Source organism: Lepisosteus oculatus, chromosome 15 (genome assembly GCF_040954835.1).
Source record: "Lepisosteus oculatus isolate fLepOcu1 chromosome 15, fLepOcu1.hap2, whole genome shotgun sequence".
NCBI classification, from domain to species: Eukaryota; Metazoa; Chordata; class Actinopteri; order Semionotiformes; family Lepisosteidae; genus Lepisosteus; species Lepisosteus oculatus.
In genome coordinates, this window is record NC_090710.1 from 791,947 (window position 1) to 811,320 (window position 19,374).

The 19,374-nt window shown below is 36.3% G+C and overlaps 1 protein-coding gene across 2 annotated transcripts in view; it reads right to left on the reverse strand.

Annotated features, from left to right (window-relative positions):
• Nucleotides 1–2,281: 2,281 nt before the first annotated feature.
• The window catches only part of LOC102691159 (pyridoxal kinase), a 112,385-nt gene continuing 95,292 nt past the window's right edge, over nt 2,282–19,374 (reverse strand). For both annotated transcript variants that reach the window (XM_069178897.1, XM_069178896.1), the window contains exons 9-12: nt 19,121–19,232; nt 16,959–17,095; nt 10,491–10,557; nt 2,282–6,322 (exon numbers count right to left, since the gene is read on the reverse strand). In XM_069178897.1, coding sequence (XP_069034998.1) covers nt 6,210–6,322; nt 10,491–10,557; nt 16,959–17,095; nt 19,121–19,232 — 429 coding nt within the window. In that variant the 3' untranslated portion in view covers nt 2,282–6,209. The remainder of the gene's footprint in view (nt 6,323–10,490; nt 10,558–16,958; nt 17,096–19,120; nt 19,233–19,374) is intronic.

Genomic DNA, 19,374 nt, shown 5'->3' on the forward strand with positions numbered 1-19,374 from the left:
TGTGCACACACACTCACACATACATATAATAAATATTATAATAAAAAGCTTTGTTTGATATATTAAAATGTGGCCTCTCAAAGTGTTTTACAGAAATAAAAACAAAAACTAATAAAAATAAAAAAGCACAATTTAAGTGAGAGGGGTGAGCCTGTTTAGTCAAGCAAAGCAGATGTGAATTAATTATTTGAGCCTTGATACAATTCATAACAGTCTTAACAGATTTTAAATTGTCAGGCATTTTCTTGACGGCAAAGGTCTCGCGGTGGATGTTGCAATGAAACCATTAATTTCTGGAGCAACCTCTCTAATCCGTGCAACTACACCGCTGTGTCTGCTTGTCATTGCTCTAGTACCGTCTGTACAAACTCCGACACATTTTATCCAGTCGATGCCATTCTCTTCGATAAATTCATTCAGAAGCTGAAATACGTGCTCTCCTGTAGTTCCTGTTAGTAGCGGCTTACAGAACAGAAAGTCCTTACGGGACGTACCCTCAAACTCGTATCTAACGTAAATGAGCAAATTGGCCAAATCGACTACAGACTCATCTAATTGCAGTGAAAAACATCTGCTCATTTTAACGCGCTCTGTCAGCGTACTTTTGATATAATCCTTAATTTCAATAATTCTATGAATGACTGTATCTTTCAGGGGGGGCAGCAGGTCGAGCTGTTCAGCAGCTTTTTCTCCACACATAATAGTGTGAGGCTTGTCTGCTTTAGCAATCCGCAAGCTTGCATTTTTCCACGTTTCCATTTTTATTTCAGTGTTTAAGTATATATTTCATGCGCATGAGAGAGAAACACAGAGACTCTCTGTGTATTTTTCTTAAATTAACAGAACAGTTCTTAAATATTTTTCTATTATTTTTCACGCTTTCCTGTGCTCACAAGATTACCAGCGTTCGTAGCACGCATTTCTATGCATTCCTGTGTTTACAACGTTGGCATTGTTCCAAAATCACGCACATTCTCCTTTCTCCCTATTTGCTGGAGATACAGTAGTTTTTTTTTAAATAGAATTGGTCACTTGCGTCCGTAGCACGCATTCCTATAGAGTGGTATAGAATTACAGAGTATCTCTTGTGTCCACTGAAGTATTAGCGCGCACTGTATCATAGTACGTAGGCTGCGTATTCGACATGTATAAAAATACAAAATATGAAAACCCGTCCCGATTTTTTCAGCGCACACAACACAGTTCCAGGGTCATTTGGCGTACCACCTGGCGGCACTCCACGTACCATTGCAGGTACACTTACCACAGTTTGAGAACCACTGTTAGACCATTTTAATTCTACTCTTACTCTGTGTGCACTGGCAGAGGGAGAAGGAAGCCAGGGGGCTTTTTTACAGTGGATATAAAAAGTCAAAGAAAACCTGTGGAATGATCTAAAGAGGGCTGTACACAGGAGATCCCTAGGCTATCTGAAGGAGCTTGAACTTGTTTGCAAGGAAGAGTGGAATAAAATTGCGAAGTCCAGGTGTGAAAAGTTGATAGAGGCTTATTCACAAAGACTTGCTGCTGTAATAAATGCAAAAGGTGCTTCCACAAAGTATTAGTATGGGGGGAGGGGGGGTGCACAGTTATGCAATGAGGGTGTTGTAGGTTTTATATGTTGTAGGTTAATTTCCATATTTTTCCTAATAATTATCTATTTATTTTTTCCTTGAGTTTCGTTAGTTGCAAGGTCACATTAAAGATGGAAAAATGTCTGACATGATTTATCTTGATTTCTGGATTTACATCACAAAAACCTGCAATTTCAATAAGGGTGTGTAGACTTTTTATATCCACTGTATCTACACTATATCCAAACATTCTATATGCTTTTGTATTTCTTCCCTATAGTGTTTTTGATAAGGATGTAAAAGAATCTAGAGTACATATAGTAGATGCCTAGATCACTTTTACACAGTCTGGGATCACCTTTGCAATATGTTCCTACTTAATGTTGTAACTTGGTACTTGTCACTGTTAAATATAATTTGCTATGTTTTCTGATCTCTTTATTTTTGTAACTAATGCAAATTTAGTCAGCTATCTATATCATAATCTACATCAAATAAAATAAAATAGGATAACAGTATATCACACTGGTATCATAAAAGCATTGACCAAACCACTGCTCATGGCTGAGCACTGATGAGTAAACAATCTTAAATAGTACTCATTGCATGTCACTTTCTGCTCAGCACATGATTTGATGCTTGACCTGCATAGGATATAGAAGATGGTTTTGCTCACAAATGCAAAAAAAACAAAGACACATAGGTAATATAATATTTTTTTTTGTTTATTGCATTATACCATATTATATAAATGTGAATTTGTACACTACAATCTTCATTGTAACATGTTATAAAATATTCAGACTCAAAAAACAAATCACTTAAAACCTTACTAAACAATCAAATACTTTCATTAAGAAAAAATAACAGAAAGCAAACACTGTCACTTCAACTGGTAGGGACAGACATGGTCACAGAGAAAGAGGAAGGGGGTGCCCAACTATGACATCAGTAATGCAAACACCACAGAGAAGTCCCTGCCTTGAGTCACCTCTCTGTGTGAATGTGTTCCAGCTGATTGACATTCTTACTGTACATTGGTAAGTAGCTGTTTATCCAGTTCAGAAAGTTTTAATGCAGAAAAACATTGGTGCAAATTGAATTTTCATCCATTACAGGACAATAATTTGAAAATCATGTTTTAAATCAGTTAAAATATCAGATCTAGCAAAAATTAAGTAATTAATCCCAGGAGCAGAGAAGATACAGTACATACAGTAATTCAGTTTTCTGCATTACTGTATTGCTGCATTACTGCATCCTGTTTTGTTTATGTCTGTTAGAACTTTTGTAACATAATGAAATCATACTCCTTTATCCTTATTTATACTACATATTTTTATAACAACCCTCCTTATATTTACAAGTTTTTTTTGCGTTTTCTTATTTGATTGTGTTATATTGATAGCTTTGCTTGGTTCAGTTGTAAAGTTGTCCTCATACTTAACTAATTTCTAACTTACATATACAGTAGATGCATCTTTACATCTGTGATATATACCAGCCTCCCTTCTTACATTGTGTATCACGAAAGTTAGGGATTTGACTAAATGTCCAATTTAGTTAGAACTCTGCCATTCTGTTAAGCATGAGAACCATGGTAAACTCTCTTAAAAACATTTTAGGAGGTTTGGATACAATATTATTCTAAAGATATAACATTTTTTTTTCAAATAGGCCAACACATATTTCCAGCACATATTTAAACCACTGCATTAAAGGGACCATAATTCTTCATATATCTATATATTTTACTTCATGCACAGTACAAGTTATAGTATTATGTAATACAGCATATTCAAATAAATGACAGTTCTGCTTTGGACATTTCTTCCTTTATATTTAAGTTGAACCAAAAAAGAAAAGAAAAGAACTGCCTGCTTAAAGATTCACCTGGACTCTGATGTTTATTTTCTGGTTTTCTGTGCAAAAAACCGTGCAAACAAAAGGAAATAAATTTGTATGAGACTTGGCTGTAGTATGTGTCGACTTGCCAAGCAAGTCAACAAGAAACAGTGGCCTCTTTTCATCAGCACTGGTTACAGCAAGGCCTTTTCTTCTATCCCCACATGACTCACACCCCAACCCCTATAAAGAGAAAACACGCAAAGCTACAATACAGAAAAACAGTTCAGAGGGTCAAAGTGGAAAGTGGAAGAGGAATACATTTCAGAGCTGCATCAACCTAAAAGGATTCCTGGGATTCAAAAGAATAATGTGGTCCACATTATAAAAAAAAAAACTGTTCCCTTTCACACCATTGGACAGTCAAATATAGCGTAGTGAAATTGATAACAAAGCTTGAAAGCTTTATTCACAAGGGCACAATGGGGACTTGTTGCCCTGTGTTATAGTAACAACAGTACAACAAAAACACTAATGAAATAATGGCTTAGTACATTTAAGACACTGTTGTTAAAGTTAAAGAGCAGAGGTTAGGGCTCTGAACTGGTGATTTAAATTGGGTTCAAATGTAAGTTACTTTGGATAAAAGTTCAAGTAAATATTTACATTAATAGGAATAATTTATTGAAATCTTTTATATTTAATATGGATTTTACAGAGGAAAATACAGTACTTATACATTCCTAAGTCAGCTAGGATAAAATACAATATAGTATACATTTGCTTCTACAATCAAATTTGTAGACTAAAACTTTATTCCAGATGCACTCAGTATAAGTACTTGGAAAATGTGAATATAAAATGTGAAAATAAGATTTATAATTAATTTTATTTTTTGTAATGGATTTGAAGTGTTGATTTATAAGAAATAATCATCTCACATATACAGGTGTGGCTTGTAGGTGACATTCTGGTGCAGTGGTTACTTTTGCTGTCTTGCAACGCTGTGGCCCTGGGTTCAATTCCTGACCTGGGAAGCTATCTGTGTGGATATGCTCTCCCTGTGTTTTCATGGGTATCCTACAAGTGCTCTGGATTCTTCCTACTGTTAGAAGACCACATTCCTAAGACATATTAGTAGCTTTACTAGCTACTGGGAAAATTGGCCCTGTTGTGAGTGTGGTGACTGTGTCCTACAATAGATTAGCATCCTGTTCAGGGTGTGCCCAGCCTTGTGCCCATTGCTTGCCAGGAGAAACTCCAGCTCCCCTGTGAGCATGAATTGGAGGAAGCAGTTATTAAATGAATGGATGGGTGAAGGTGTAGCTTGTGACTGTCCAAGGAACAAACAGTCTGAGTTAATAGGCTGTGAAAGATTTGTTCACCATAAGAGTTTCTCTTTTGCATGGAATCTAAAAAAACATAAAAATAAAAATTTGTCTACACTTTATATTAATATTTAGGAAGAACAATTGTCATTTGTAATTTTAAATCTACACAGACAACATTACATTTGCCTGAAAGAGATATATTAAATATAATTTGATATGTCAAAACAGTTATTTCTCAACTATAGTTGCAGCTCAACTAAGCTGACACCAAGCTTCTCTCCCTGTCTGTGTGTCTGTGTCTGTGAGAGCAAGCTGGGGTATGCAAAAAGACGAATTCCTGATGCAAGAGATTGTATAGGGCTAATGAAGTGATGTTAATACTCTTAACCTGCTAAATGCTGCAAAAGACAGGCCTTCACTGATAAGCAACTGGTCTAAAGTTTGAACGTTATTTTCCTTTATTTCTAAGACAAAGAACTTCAATGAACATCATGACATAGGAAAATTTATGTCTAGGAATTCCAGCAGTAAATGAGAGAGAAGCTTATCCAGATTGCCACAATGGTGCATTTAATACTGCATTTAAAACTACACAAATAACAATAGAATGCAGATAAAACTGTTTAAAAGTCACAGTAGAATTTTCCAGATACAACAAAAACTAAAGCATTGAATACCTAACATTGAATGTTGAGGAATAAATTATGGAATACATCAATCATAACGCAAAAGGGCATGTGATTTTTTTCAATCTAATTGAATTGAGCCTAGAAAATTAATCTATTTTAGGTTGTCTGCAAATCTCACAGCTGTGTGTTTGCACCAAACTGTTTAACATGCCATAAGGACTCTTTGCCGCTAAACTAATGGCAAAACTTTGTTGAACAATGCTATGTCTAACCAGAATATCATTCAAATAAACTTGTAATGAGCAATCATCCTTTAAATCCAAGGTTTTGTTGTGAAGACCCAATCAGTCATAACTTCTGTGTTTACACAAAAGCAACTGCATGGTTAAAGAATTTTTTATTTAAAAATAGTGATTATGCCTAAATTGATCTGCACTGGACAATAATAAAATAACAAGCTGTTATTTAGTGAAAAAATGCAAGTTGACTATAAAGGCTCTTTACAATTAAGCCAATGAAGCCTGAATAAACAATACTTTAATGGTTACAGGAAAGAAATTCAGATTTCAATATTTTCAGCCATGAGTGGACCTCCAGACCACTAGGGTAAATTAAAAACAAGGTTAATGCAGCTCTAGAGAAAAAGGGAAAGGGGATACACTATATCCAGGCCACTCTACTTCTTTCTCTTGAATATCCCACCACTAATACCCTGCTAGTTTCTGACTTATGGAAATGTTGTGCTCTGTAGTAGATCTAAGGCAATGACACATTACAGGTAAAATGTACAACATCTATACATTGTGCGGTTAACAGGGTGGATATGTTATTTATAGCACTGTGGCTTCTATCACGATTTCCGGGTTCTCTATATCCATTTTGCTCTGAACCATCCGGAGCTCCAGCTGGGAGGCACTAGGCTTCTTCCCATCTCCGGCCATAGCTGCAGAGAAAACCAAAGACATCAGCACAACTGCCCATGGTGCTCTGCCTTTGTTTTGCCCAGTGGGACTGATTTTTCCACATAAACAACAAACAACATGTAGAATACATCGAAAACATATGAAAATTAAAGATTATCCTAAAACTACATTTTTCAATTATAGACCTTAGAGTCCTCTTCTTGTTTTCATTCTAACCAAACTCTTCTTTTTATTCCAGAGGTGTTATATAGTGAGAAAAGAAGCAGAAGAGAAAGAGCAGGCCACTTAAAATGCTTAGAGATAAGATGTCATGCTGTGTAGCGTAGGTATGGAATCTACATATGCCATTAAAAAGGCTGTAAAAATCTAAAATGATGAATACTAATTTTTAAACTTAAATACTCATTAACTCGTTAACGTATTTTAACAATGACTGGTCCACTTAAGGACATTCACTTTGATATTAATAACTTTGTAAAAGTTATTAATATTAATAACCTTGTTAATATTAATTAACTTTGTAAAATGGTACTTTTTTTATAGTTTTAGGTTTGAAGCAGGTTTTCCAATTCTTAACAAGCTTCTGAGTCCCTGCTGAGGAGAAACAGAATTATACTGCAGCTACCATCATGCTTGTAGGAATGATTTTGACTGAATGATCCACTTTGTTAGATTGGCATCAGATGTAAATCTTTGCATTTAGACCAAATAGTTTCAATTCTTTCTGAACTGACAATAAAATGTTTTGTCACATGTTTTCAGTACCATATAGTATTGTATTATTGTATTATTGGAGATACATTTTATTCAGTTCCATACATGTCCCCTTTGTGGAATAATAGCAATATTGTTTACTCATTGACATTTTCTCTTATCTCTGCCACTGTAACTCTTTCAAAGACAATGTTGGCCTCACCCAGCCAAATCGTCTTATTTCTTTTCTACTCTTTTTAGCATGGAATAAACCTTTACTTGTTCCTTTACAATTTCCCCATTGCCTGGCAGCTCAGTTTAAAGGGAAAGCCTGATTTAGGCAGTGTCTGGGTTGTATGATGCACTTCTATATTACATTTCTTAATGGTTGTCTTCTCCAAGCTCAAAGTTAAATTTGGGGTCTTTGATTTTTTTATATTTTTCACCTGATATATGCCTTTATACAACTTCATTCATAAGCTATTTTGAAAGATCCTTAGAGATTTATTTATAGATAGAGAAATCTATAAATAAAAGCAGAGCACGTATGTTAGGACCTTCTAGATAAGGAATATAAGAATCAGTAATTTGTATATGTGTAAAGGGTAGCATCTTTGACTGATCTTCTAGCCCTGTAAGCAAACTGCATGGGCTCCAGTAGGAACTATATCTGGTGAAGCCTTTTAACAGTTTTCTCAAATAACTTAATTAATAAGTAAGTAAAGTAAAAATAATTAAAAAGGTCAATGCTATAGAAAAGAACTTTGTGTTTTGGGGCATTTGTGTTTTGCAGCTGGTTTGATTGTTGCCCATTTCCAAATTTTAGGTACTTTCTGCTGATTCAGATACATTGAAAATACAATGAAATATAGTACTGAGCTGCTCAGCACATGACCTCAGTAAGTGTCCACTGATGTTAGCATATCCAGGACTTTTACTGACATTGTTGTCTTGAAAATATGTGAAACGCATTGTGTATCAAATTCAATCTGAGTGGTAGCAGTAAGCTTCTCTTTAAGTTCCCTTATTTCTCCACTAAATTCAATTCAAGCTTTATTGTCCCCTAGGAGAAATTTGTTTTATGAAACAGTCAAACACAATACAATGGCAAATACACATCATCAAAAGGGAAGAGAACACAGTACTGTTAAAGGAGAAAAGAAACAAGAGACAAGGTAGTTACTTTGCATTGTTTAAGAGTGTAATTGCAGTGGGAATTAAAGACTTCCTGAGTCTGTTGGTTTTACACCTGGGGGTACAGAGGCATCTCCCACATGGTAGAAGTGTAAATTCACAATGGAGGGGGTGAGACACACACTCCATGATGCTTTTGGCTTTCTCAGTCACCCTCTGTTTGTAAAGGATGCTTAAGTTGATTTGATTATTCCTGATTATTTTGCCACTTATATTCACTAATTTACCCAGCCTATTACAATTACCGGTACTTAAGTTGCCAAACCAACAAGTGAAGCAGTATCTTAAGACACTTTCAATTAATGATTTGTAGAAAAGTGTAAGGATAGTTTTATCTACCTTAAAGTAACTGAGTTTTCCAAGAAAGAAGAGTCTCTGTTGGCCTTTTTTATAGTGTCACAACACTTGTCCCATTTTAGGTTTTTGTCAATGACCAGTAGTCATCAACAATTTCAACAGGCTGACCATCAATTATAATGGGTTGAGGGGGTGTTGTTTTATTTCCTAAAATCAATAACCAGTTCCTTTGTTTTTGTAAAAATTTAAATTTAGGGAGAACTCGTTGCACCAGTTAGTAAAATAATTTAGAATGGGCCCATGATGGTATTCCGTGTCCTTTAATAAACTGACCAGGACTGTGTCATCAGCAATCTTAATGAGATGTTTATCTGTGTGTTTGCATATGCAATCATTAGTGTACAAAATATACAGCAGAGGGGACAAGACACAGCCCTGTGATCCAATTGATGTGTAGCGAATGTCAGATAAGCACTTCCCCAATTTTACCTTTTGAGACCTGTTAGTTAGGAGGTCTAGCACCCACCTTATCAAGTTCTCATTCACATTGAAGTACTTTGAGAGTTTCTGTGCAAGCAACAGTGGTTGTATTGTGTTGAAAGCAGAGGAGAATTGAGCAAATAAAATCTTTACAAAGGTCCAGATGTTGATAAACCAGATTTAACATTGTGTTTATTGCATCATCTACTCCCCTCCTTTCCCTGTATGCAAACTGTATGGGGTCGATGAGGGCTTGTGTGCTCTTTGTGATGTGTTGCTTCACTATTCTCTCAAGAGTTTTCATTGGGAGAGAGGTGAGGGCTACCAGCCTTTAGCTGTTAAGGCCACTAGGCTTGGCAGTTGTAGGAATAGGAATAATGATGGATTTCTTCCACAGAGAGGAAATGATTTGTAAGTTTAAGGAAATCTGGAAGAGCAAAATGTTGCAATGCTGATCTGCACTAGATTGTAGGACCCTACCACATACATTATCTGGATCTGCACTTTTCCTAATATCGATTTTCCTAAAAAGTACCTCTGCTGTGCCAATTCTAAAGAAAATCTCTTCAGATACAGGGTGAATATCACTATGAGGTGAGGTGGTTGTAGATTTTAACTCAAAGCAGCCAGCAGCCATATCACCCTGCAGCTCACAGCAGGCAACCCACTGAAACTAACCAGGTGTGAGCCTGGCCAGTACCTGAATGGGAGACCTCCTGGGAAAAACTAAGGTTGCTGCTGGAAGAGGTGTAAGTGGGGCCAGCAGGGGGCGCTCATCCTACGGTCCATGTGGGTCGTAATGCCCCAGTATGGTGACAGGGACACTATACTGTAAACAGGCGTCGTCGTTCGGATGAGACGTAAAACCAAGGTCCTGACTCTCTGTGGTCATTAAAAAAAAGTAGGGGTGTAACCCCGGCATCCTGGCCAAATTTCCCATTGGCCCTTACCAATCATGGCCTCCTAATAAACCCCATCTATAAATTGGCTTCATTACTCTGCTCTCCTCCCCACTAATAGCTGATGTGTGCTGATCGTTCTGGCACACTATGGCTGCCGTCGCATCGTCCAGGTGGATGCTGCACATTGGTGGTGGTGGAGGGGAGTCCCCATTACCTGTAAAGCGCTTTGAGTGTAGTGTCCAGAAAAGCGCTATATAAGTGTAAGCAATTATTATTATTATTATTATTATTATTATTAAAGCGGGTATAAAACACATTCAGATCTTTGGCCAGCTGTTGCCCACAGGCAACATTCTACATACTGAAGGCCAATAATAATAATACTTATAGGGCATCATAAATCTATGAGAAGCTGTTTTTTGTTACAGTATAAAATCACAGAGCAAACAAGTTTGAAAAGATTCCTTGGGATTGAGCCTCTTGAATGTGACTGTAGATCTTTTAACCCACTGTGAACCTGGAGAACATTTGGAAGTTTCACAGGAAACAGAATACGACTTGACAAAATGTTTGCAACATAAACATACAAATCCATGTTTCCACTTATTTCAGGTAATTTTACCTTTTGCACAAGAGATGGTCCTCTTTAAGACATGATGCATTACTGAAACCGTCTTCTCACAGGCTGTCTGGGAAAGTAAGAAAATTGATCAAAACAATAAAATATAGAATAGTAACCTTACTAAACAAAGCAGCACATCATAGCCATGACTAATTCGCCACCTACAACATGCCAAGAGTTCATTAGAAAATACCATGTTAGAATGTATTACAATGACAAGTTGTGCTAAATGCAAAGGTAGGGAATGCAAACTACTGGATGAAATGATTTGAAGAACTATAGTTAACTGATTTGAATGGGAGCCTAGAAACATTATGTACTGGGATATTGAAGTGAGAATAATATAATTAATTCTACTTCAATGTGATCCTAAGATGAATACATAACTTTCTCCACTATGATAATGCAATAGACAGATATCTTAGTGTGACTGCAACCCATTGTGACCTGCTTCTTCCAGGAAAACATTACAACCCGAAAGGGTGTCAGTGATGATTTCCCGAGGACAGTTATTTTCTTTTCACTACTATAAAAACATTTAAAGTGCAGTCTCACCTAAAATTTAAGCATCAGTTCAAATATGTACTCTGATTCAATTTCCAAAACAGAACACCTCCTCAGATGTACAGATTTCCTAATAAAAGGGGTGAGATGGGCTTCTGAATAGACCTGTATGTACCCTCCAGTTTGACATTGTCTTTGAATTTTGGAGTTTCACCCTTTCTATCCAAGTAAATTATTTTAAAAAGCCTGCTTTCTCCAAAAGTTATTTGTATGAGTGTTTAGATGACTGGATAGCTGAATATGAGCTACATTCAGTGTATGTGAGTTACGTTTTAACTGCAGCCTCAGAAAGATAAACAGGTCTATTTGCAACTTCACAATGAATTTACAATGAATACAAAAATGTATCTTTTTTACATTTTTTGTAACAAACCACCACTGGCATAAAACATACGAGATATGGGTTTGCCAGTAATAGGTAAGAGCATTTTATTTTAAAAGTACAGAGAAAGGTTAAGCAAAGTGCCTAAGGTGCCTAGAGATAACCCATGCAGACACAGATAGAAAATGTGGACTCAAGACAGATGCTCAAAGCCAGAACTGAACAATGAAGCAAAAGCACTAACTGCCAAGCCAACAAAAGCTCAACAAAACTCCATTTAAAATGGAAAAAGGCTTCAGTCTGCATAAATGGCAAACATTTTGCTCGTAGTTATCTCTGCTACTCTTACAACACAGAGCCAGGGTCTTTTTGGCTTCACTTCCTTCACTAGCAGTGCCAAGAGATAAGATAATTCTCACTTCACCTTTCCTACATATAATTGGCTACAGCGTCGAGCATCGTGACGCGTGATGACGCAAAATACCGCGGTACGTGATTGGTTGACCGACAGGGGCACTCGTGGTCCGTTGGTTGGTCGTAGAAAGATTTACAGTAAATGTCTTTACTGTGCCCGTTTTAGCATTGAATATTAATATGGAATTTTACCACTGAAGGGAAATCTTAGTACCTGAGCATAAAAAGAATAGGAGCATAACGCGTGTGAAGGCCATAAACAATATTAATTTTGGAACATAAACATACAGTATATGGCTGGTCTCGGTACTTTAAATAAAAAATACACACCAGTATTCCATTTCTCCCTAAACATTTTAAGCTTCGAAGTCAACAAGCATACTTTTAGAATTTGATTAAAAGGGAATATAATATGGAATCACGTATCTAAAGAAATGAATAACGATGTAATTATATTCATGTACCGCAACACAAGAATAGTACACGCTGTACATTGTCTGTTGATAATGTTTCTGTAGTACTTTTTCAGCACTCTGCATGTGACCTTGCCGGCGGCGCTGTGGGTTAGGTTCCTGACTCCCACGTCACACACTCTGTGTTTGAATCCCACTGGAGCCATGACTTTTTTTTTTAACAAACATTTCTTTGAAAAAATAAAAAGTTTCCCTGGCTCATAGATTAAATAAAACCTCACACACACCAAACAAATTTATATTTCAAAATATCACAACATGATCGTATCTAAGTCATTTTAATAACAATGAATAGTCAATTATGCATTACAATATAAACATTTATATTGATTTAAATTGCGTTTTGATTTAAATCGCAAACGTGGGTTTAAATATATGTTATTTGATTCACATTCAGACAAATGCAACATAAACTGATATGTTTGTCTTCTAAGTATCTTAATAAACTTTCAGCATAGCTTTCTCCCCGTTTAGATTTATTTTTCTTGGGATCTTGGGATCAAATGTGGAAAGATTAGATTGTAATCGTTTTTATTTTTTAAATACATTTTAGAAAAGTGTAATCTATACTAAAAAGCTGTACACCACCTGCTATAAAGATACATATTGTAATACTTTCGGGTTCGGATAGGACAGACACAAGAACTCAGACTTGCGGAGTTAAAGCAAGTTAAAGCCTTGATTTTATATATCACCTTTAAAAGTGGCATCCCAAAGCAAAGTAAATACCCAATACATATAACCTTGTTCATGGACAAACAGTGGCATGTTACATTAATAATTTGGGTGTCTCCTCTTGCCAGAAAGCTCTAAATTGCATTTTGAGTACAGTTTTTGACTTTTTTAAAATTGTAACCTATAAATAAAGCTGAAACTGTTTAGACTTTTAATTATTTTAAAATAGTCTTCTTTATGTGTGAGGGCAGGAGTGGATCGCAGCAGGCATAATCAGCAAATTAGGAAAACAAAGAACAAGACAGGTGAGACGTGTATCCAGAGAGCGAGTGATCAGAAAAAGGAACAGCTGTTATTCCCAGGTTTTACGCTCTCTCTCTGCTGAATGAATAAAAGCATTTTATTAAAAATGCGTTTGCGTTTGTCTGGGTATTTACTTTGTAATCTGTGGTTTACATCTATTGTATTGCTTTGAGATGCCACTTTTAAAGGTGATATGTAAAATAAAGTTTTTTATTATTGTTATAGAGAAACAGATCAGATTTTCCCTGGTTCAGAAAAAAAGATCTGCTTAAACCTACCTTTCTTAATTAGATGTATTTAAAACAGTGAACTACTGTAGGTGTAACATAACATTCAGAAATACAATCGAGAATAGTTTTGTGGTGTTTGTATAGATGAAATGTTCCTAAAACGTATAACGTAACAAAATTAAAGATGATTAAAATCTGTAATCTTTCCACTTGTATGTCATCGGAAAATACAAGAAGTTTCTGCTTTGTGTAAGGATGGTATCAAAAAGTAATCTAAGTGGTGAGAAAGCTGTTCTGTGATAATTAAGGGACTTAAAAGTAAAAGGAGATGCTTCATATTGCTTGACTAATTTTAAAAACTAAGTTATAAATGCAGACGCTCTCTCTTAATATCTAATATCTTTTAGATTTTTATAGAGAAAAAGAGGCTGTACAGTATGGGTTACAATATAAACATTTACTGTCAACCTTTAAATCAACAATTGATTTAAAGACGACCTTGACAGGCGCAATGAAACCTATTACTCGATTCTTATGGACTCCCAGTCCCGCCAGGGATTAAAAAATAACATGGAATCGGGTATCTAAAGAAATAACAGTATACAGTAACTATGTTCATGCACAAACAATAGCATGTTACATTATTAATTTGGGGGTCTCCTCATGCAAGAAAGTGCTAAATTGCATTTTGCCTCAACACTCCATACTCAACAACGATAATTCACAAACAGCCAGAACATGTAGCTCCACATTCCCAAATAGACCTCATTTCCATAGCCCCACTGTCACGCCCTCTGCAGCCAGAGGGCGCTCCTTCTCTGTCCTGTCCCTAGTTTCCGGTCTGCTGTCCTTCCTGTCCCTCTCTTTCCCTTGGGCTATATATTTCCGGGTCTTGCACTCTGTCCTCGCTCAGCATTGATGTTCGGATGTCCTGAGACCCGCCTAGCACCAGGGCGCCCCACGTCCGCTCCCTGAGGGCATAGGTTTCTATACGGCATTCCTGAACTCTCTGACTATGAGCCCGGGCCTTTTTCCCGTCTCGCCGCTACGCATATGGGTCTTTTTCCGCTCTCCTGCTCCCCACGGTTAGTCCCTTTGGACGTCCGTGACACCCACCCCTTATGCAAAACCGACACCCCTCCCCTGTTCTCTCTCTCCGCTGGCATTTGTAATTGTTTTTATTTTTAAATAAATTTTAGCAAAGTCATGTATTTTAAAAATCTTAAGATTTCTTTATTTATGTCTTTATTTAGTGGTTTCATTAGTGACAAAGGCTAAACTTTCTTGGAAAAATGTATTTTATGTAAACCATGTTTGCTATTAATTCATTTAGGGATAGAATATGTTCATTGTCTTCCAATGAAAGAAGGGTTCCTTTCGCCGTAGTCGGGTTGACATTAGAAGCTTGCCACGCCCGGACTGTTACACCAACGCATTAGCATGTTAAAGTGATTTCATTGAGGAGCCTAGCTTTCTTAACTAATAAGTACTGTACTTCCTTGGTTTTGGAGGGGGGAGGTGTCTTTCGCTGGAAATCTCGCCCCCTTCTACTTTAATTCGTCACAGCCAGCACTCCCGCTGGCCACCCACGTGTTGTGCTCTTCGTTAATGTCTAAGACGGAACACATCATTATATCTCATTTTGTATTTCTTTAAAAAAAATCGTTTGCCCAGCCTAACAGTATTGTTGTTATTGTTTTTATCCTGTAAAGTGCTTTGAGGAGCCAGCTTTAAAGGCGCCATATACAATAAAGTTCATTATTATTACTATTGTTAATTTGCTGGACAGAGAGGTGAACATTATTACGCAGAAGACAAAGATAGCGATTTACGTTGCATTGTGCATTGTGCTGCTGTAATACAGTTTTAAATAATTAAAAGTCTAAACAGTATCAGCTTTATTTACGGGTTTTAAATAAAGGCGATTTAAACACGATTTAAATCAATATAAATGTTTATATTGTAACGCCTAGGTGACTATTCATTGTTATTAAAAGGACTTAAATTCGATCATGTTATGATATTTAGAAATATAAATTTGTTTGGTGCGAGTGAAATTTTATTTAATCTCTGAGCCAGGGAAATGTTTTATTTTTTCAAAGAAATGTTTGTTAAAAAAAAAGTCATGGCTCCAACAGGATTTGAACACAGAGCGTATGACGTGGGAGTCAGGAACCTAACCCACAGCTCCACCGGCAAGGTCACATGCAGAGTGCTGAAAAATCACTACAGAAACATTATCAACGGACAATGTACAGCATGTACTATTCTTGTGTTGTGGTACATGAATATAATTAGATCGTTATTAATTTCTTTAGATACGCGATTCCATATTATATTCCCTTTTAATCAAATTCTAAAAGTATGCTTGTTGAATCCGGTATCACGTTAGTTAAAGACTTCGATGCTTAAAATGTTTAGGGAGAAATGGAATACTGGTGTGTATTTTTTATTTAAAGTACCGAGACCAGCCATATACTGTATGTTTAAGTTCCAAAATTAATATCGTTTATGGCCTTCACACGCGTTACAGTATGCTACTATTATTTTTATGCTCAGCTACTAAGATTTCCCTTCAGTGGTAAAATTCCATATAAATATTCAATACTTAAACGGGCACAGTAAAGACATTAAATATACATATACATACTGTATACAGTACAGTTTGCATGCAGTAATATGTTTATGTTCCTAAATCAATCTCTTTTATGAGCATGTGAAAGGCATGGTGAATCGGAGATTCTCAAAAATTACTGTACTTCACATGATTGGAAACAAATGCGTGATTGCGAAATGCTGTGGTGTTACTTTTACAAAGACGGTCAATGAAAAAAAGAATGTGGACCAGGGCAATACTTTGAGTTTACAGCTTGTCCAAGGTCATTCATTATTAATACTATTAGTAATATCTTCGTTAAAGACTTTGATGGCAACAGCTCAAACATGAGAGGTTGAGCTTTATTAGCTCCACCTTGCGGAAATTCCGGATACTATTATTTTACTTGCGGTTTTATAGGAGGATTTACGGTATAGCATTCAAGTCTAATTGTACATTATTGTCGATATACAATTGAAATGTTGCAATATATTTCAAAGAGTCTCTTCTATTTTAATTTCAATTTAATGAAAAAATTGCATAGTGGCCATTGGTTTATTAGGTCACACTGAAATTCATACGTCAGGACCTCCGTTTAATGTCTCATCCAAAACAGCACAGCACTGTGTCTCCAGTCATTAATGAGATGCTGGTTTGCAAATTCTAGTCTAGGGTGAAGAATGTTATCTATTGGTCCACCAACACCACTGGAAACCTGGATTTTATTGGAGGTCTCCAATCTCAGTACTGACCAGGCCCGTACTTGCTGTGCTTCCGACATCTGAAGAGATCAGGCTACATGATGATAATGCTGCTGTGATATCAATAAGTCACAAATGTATCATTTTATACTGAAAAACTGAAAAAGAAATGAGAGAATGTATTATTTACCTTCAGATCACTGGGGTGATGGTGAGTCCAAGCCAGCAGCATAGCAGCAAATAAGTCCCCTGTGCCAACGAACACTGCATCCACTTTGGGAATTTCCATACGGATCCGCTGGGTCACTTTTGTACCATCAGGCTTAACTGAAACAAGTTTATCACAGGATAGTTTCAGACCAAGATCACACTCCAAATGTGAAGCTTCAAAGAGCACATTTGCTGCTGGCTAGTTTAACTTGACAAAATTAATTTTAAACCAGGAAACCACGAGACAAGTTTTTCTCATGAAATACGGAAATAGGCCGAAAATTGTGATTAAAATGTTCCTCGACGACTTGTTTTTCATTTTTGTTAACAAAAACAAAACACTCATGAAAATAATCCACAATGATGATGATGAAGACAAAATTGCTCTGCATTTTTGTTTGAGTGAATTAAGATAAGACAATATGACCTGTTTGAGTATAAATTCATACTAAAATGAATTTCGCCACATGAGGTTCACTGTTTGTAAATTTACTTTCTGTCTGGCAAACAGCAGAATGGCTGTAATGGGTGTAATCCCAGGGCTGTATGTGAACTGTGCAGTCTTTAGGGCTACTGCTGTGTGAGAATCACAAGTACTGGAGTGTGCCATTTTCTCTCTTCTTCTCTTTGATTTTCTAACTGTTCTCCATTTCCAGCTATTCTTTTTGACACAATGTCATGAATTCCTATAATTTGTTAATTGATTGGATAAACAATGAGATGTATATGCTGTACTAATTAAATTAAATTAAACATAGAGCACTTTGCTTAGAAAAAGAAAAGCTGTGGAGGCGTAAGAAATGCTTGTGGCACTCCATGTTTTGAGCAAGAAGAAAAAGATCTGGAGTCTGGCAGTACTTCATATAGGATGAGCAAACCAGGAAAGGCTATTGTGAAACATTACAGAAGATAAAAAGAACATGGCTACATTATGAGTTGAAAAATACAAGTTCCATGAGTTGCAGTACCCAAACATTTTTCTACTGAAAAGATGTCCACTTTTAATATTGTAGCTAGTCAACAAATTAAATACAAAACTAAGTTAACTATTTTGCAATTTACATATTAAGAAATTACTATTTGTAATTGTATCTTGGCTAGAGATTAATGTGTAAGAGGTAAGTTTTAAATTGTGAGAGTTGGACTAGCACAGTGTGCACGCTGCATTTCGTAAAGGCATTAAAGTGAAAATGCAAAATGCTTTTCGTGTACAGTACATTTCACAATATGTAATAGCTATCAGAAAAGAACGTTATTTAATTACATAGTAGCTTGTTTATGTGGCTGTGTATTTAGCTAAGAAAATATTATCGTAGTGCCATTATCTTATAGCTCATGGAGGCATTCCTTCTTATTTTTTCAGAAGAGTATGAGAGTGAAAGGATTGTGACACACCTGAAGCACAGGCCTGTCACTGTGTTAGCATGTTACTAGCAGGATGTCATTAGCACTTGTACAACACTCTTACACTATGGTAGTCTTTTAACAAAAATATTATGGCATCAAAAGGGCTAGCTATTAATAATATTATACCAGTGAGTTAAAGATGTATTACTTGTACTAATCCATGCCCAATCAGCGTTAGCACAACAATCCTGTAGTTGCCCACATCTCTCCTCCAACAATACATTGATACTTTAAGAAAAGCTCATTTCAATTTTTTGCATTCCCCAAGAGAGCCATTGCAGTCACTCTGCAGTCCCCTCAGAGAAGTCAGACTGGCCATTTATATATGTTTTGAAAACTGTTGTTTTAGTCTTATAAAAGCCACAATATGACAAAGTAAAAATAGTACTTATTCAGCTTTCAAAGTATAAGAGTATAAAACTGTTTTTCTAAAAGAGTGACATGAGTTGGTTACAACAGATTGGCATGGTAAAAACCAAGAAAGAGCAGGTGGACATGAAAACACTGTAATGCTAGTCATATAACAAGATTTGAATTTAATTCTGTGGTGCTGAAGGCTGGTTTACTCAGAAAGCCCTCGCTAAGTGCTAATTCTGAAGTGACTTGACTGCTCCCATCATAAAATCCAAATAATTATAATATTTAAATAATTAAATATTTTTAACAAATAAAGAAAGAAAAAGGCTAGTATGGGACCCTTGGAACAATCTTGCTAGGTGTGATTAAGGATCTCACCTTTCTTTTGGCTTCCCAGAGCAATCAGGTAGTTTACTCCTAAAGAGGAAGGCAGGTCTGAACTGGTGATGACCACAGTGTCCGGTCCCATGGCATGAAGCAGGTCCATTACCTAGAGGGATAAGAGAGGTCAGTAGTCTGCCTATCCATGCTAGTGCAGGTTTCACCCTCTCATTGAAAGAAGTGTCAGGAAACTGCCCAGAGTATTTTGAATTAGTGTGTCTCACCCAAGACCTCACCATTTATCATTCTAT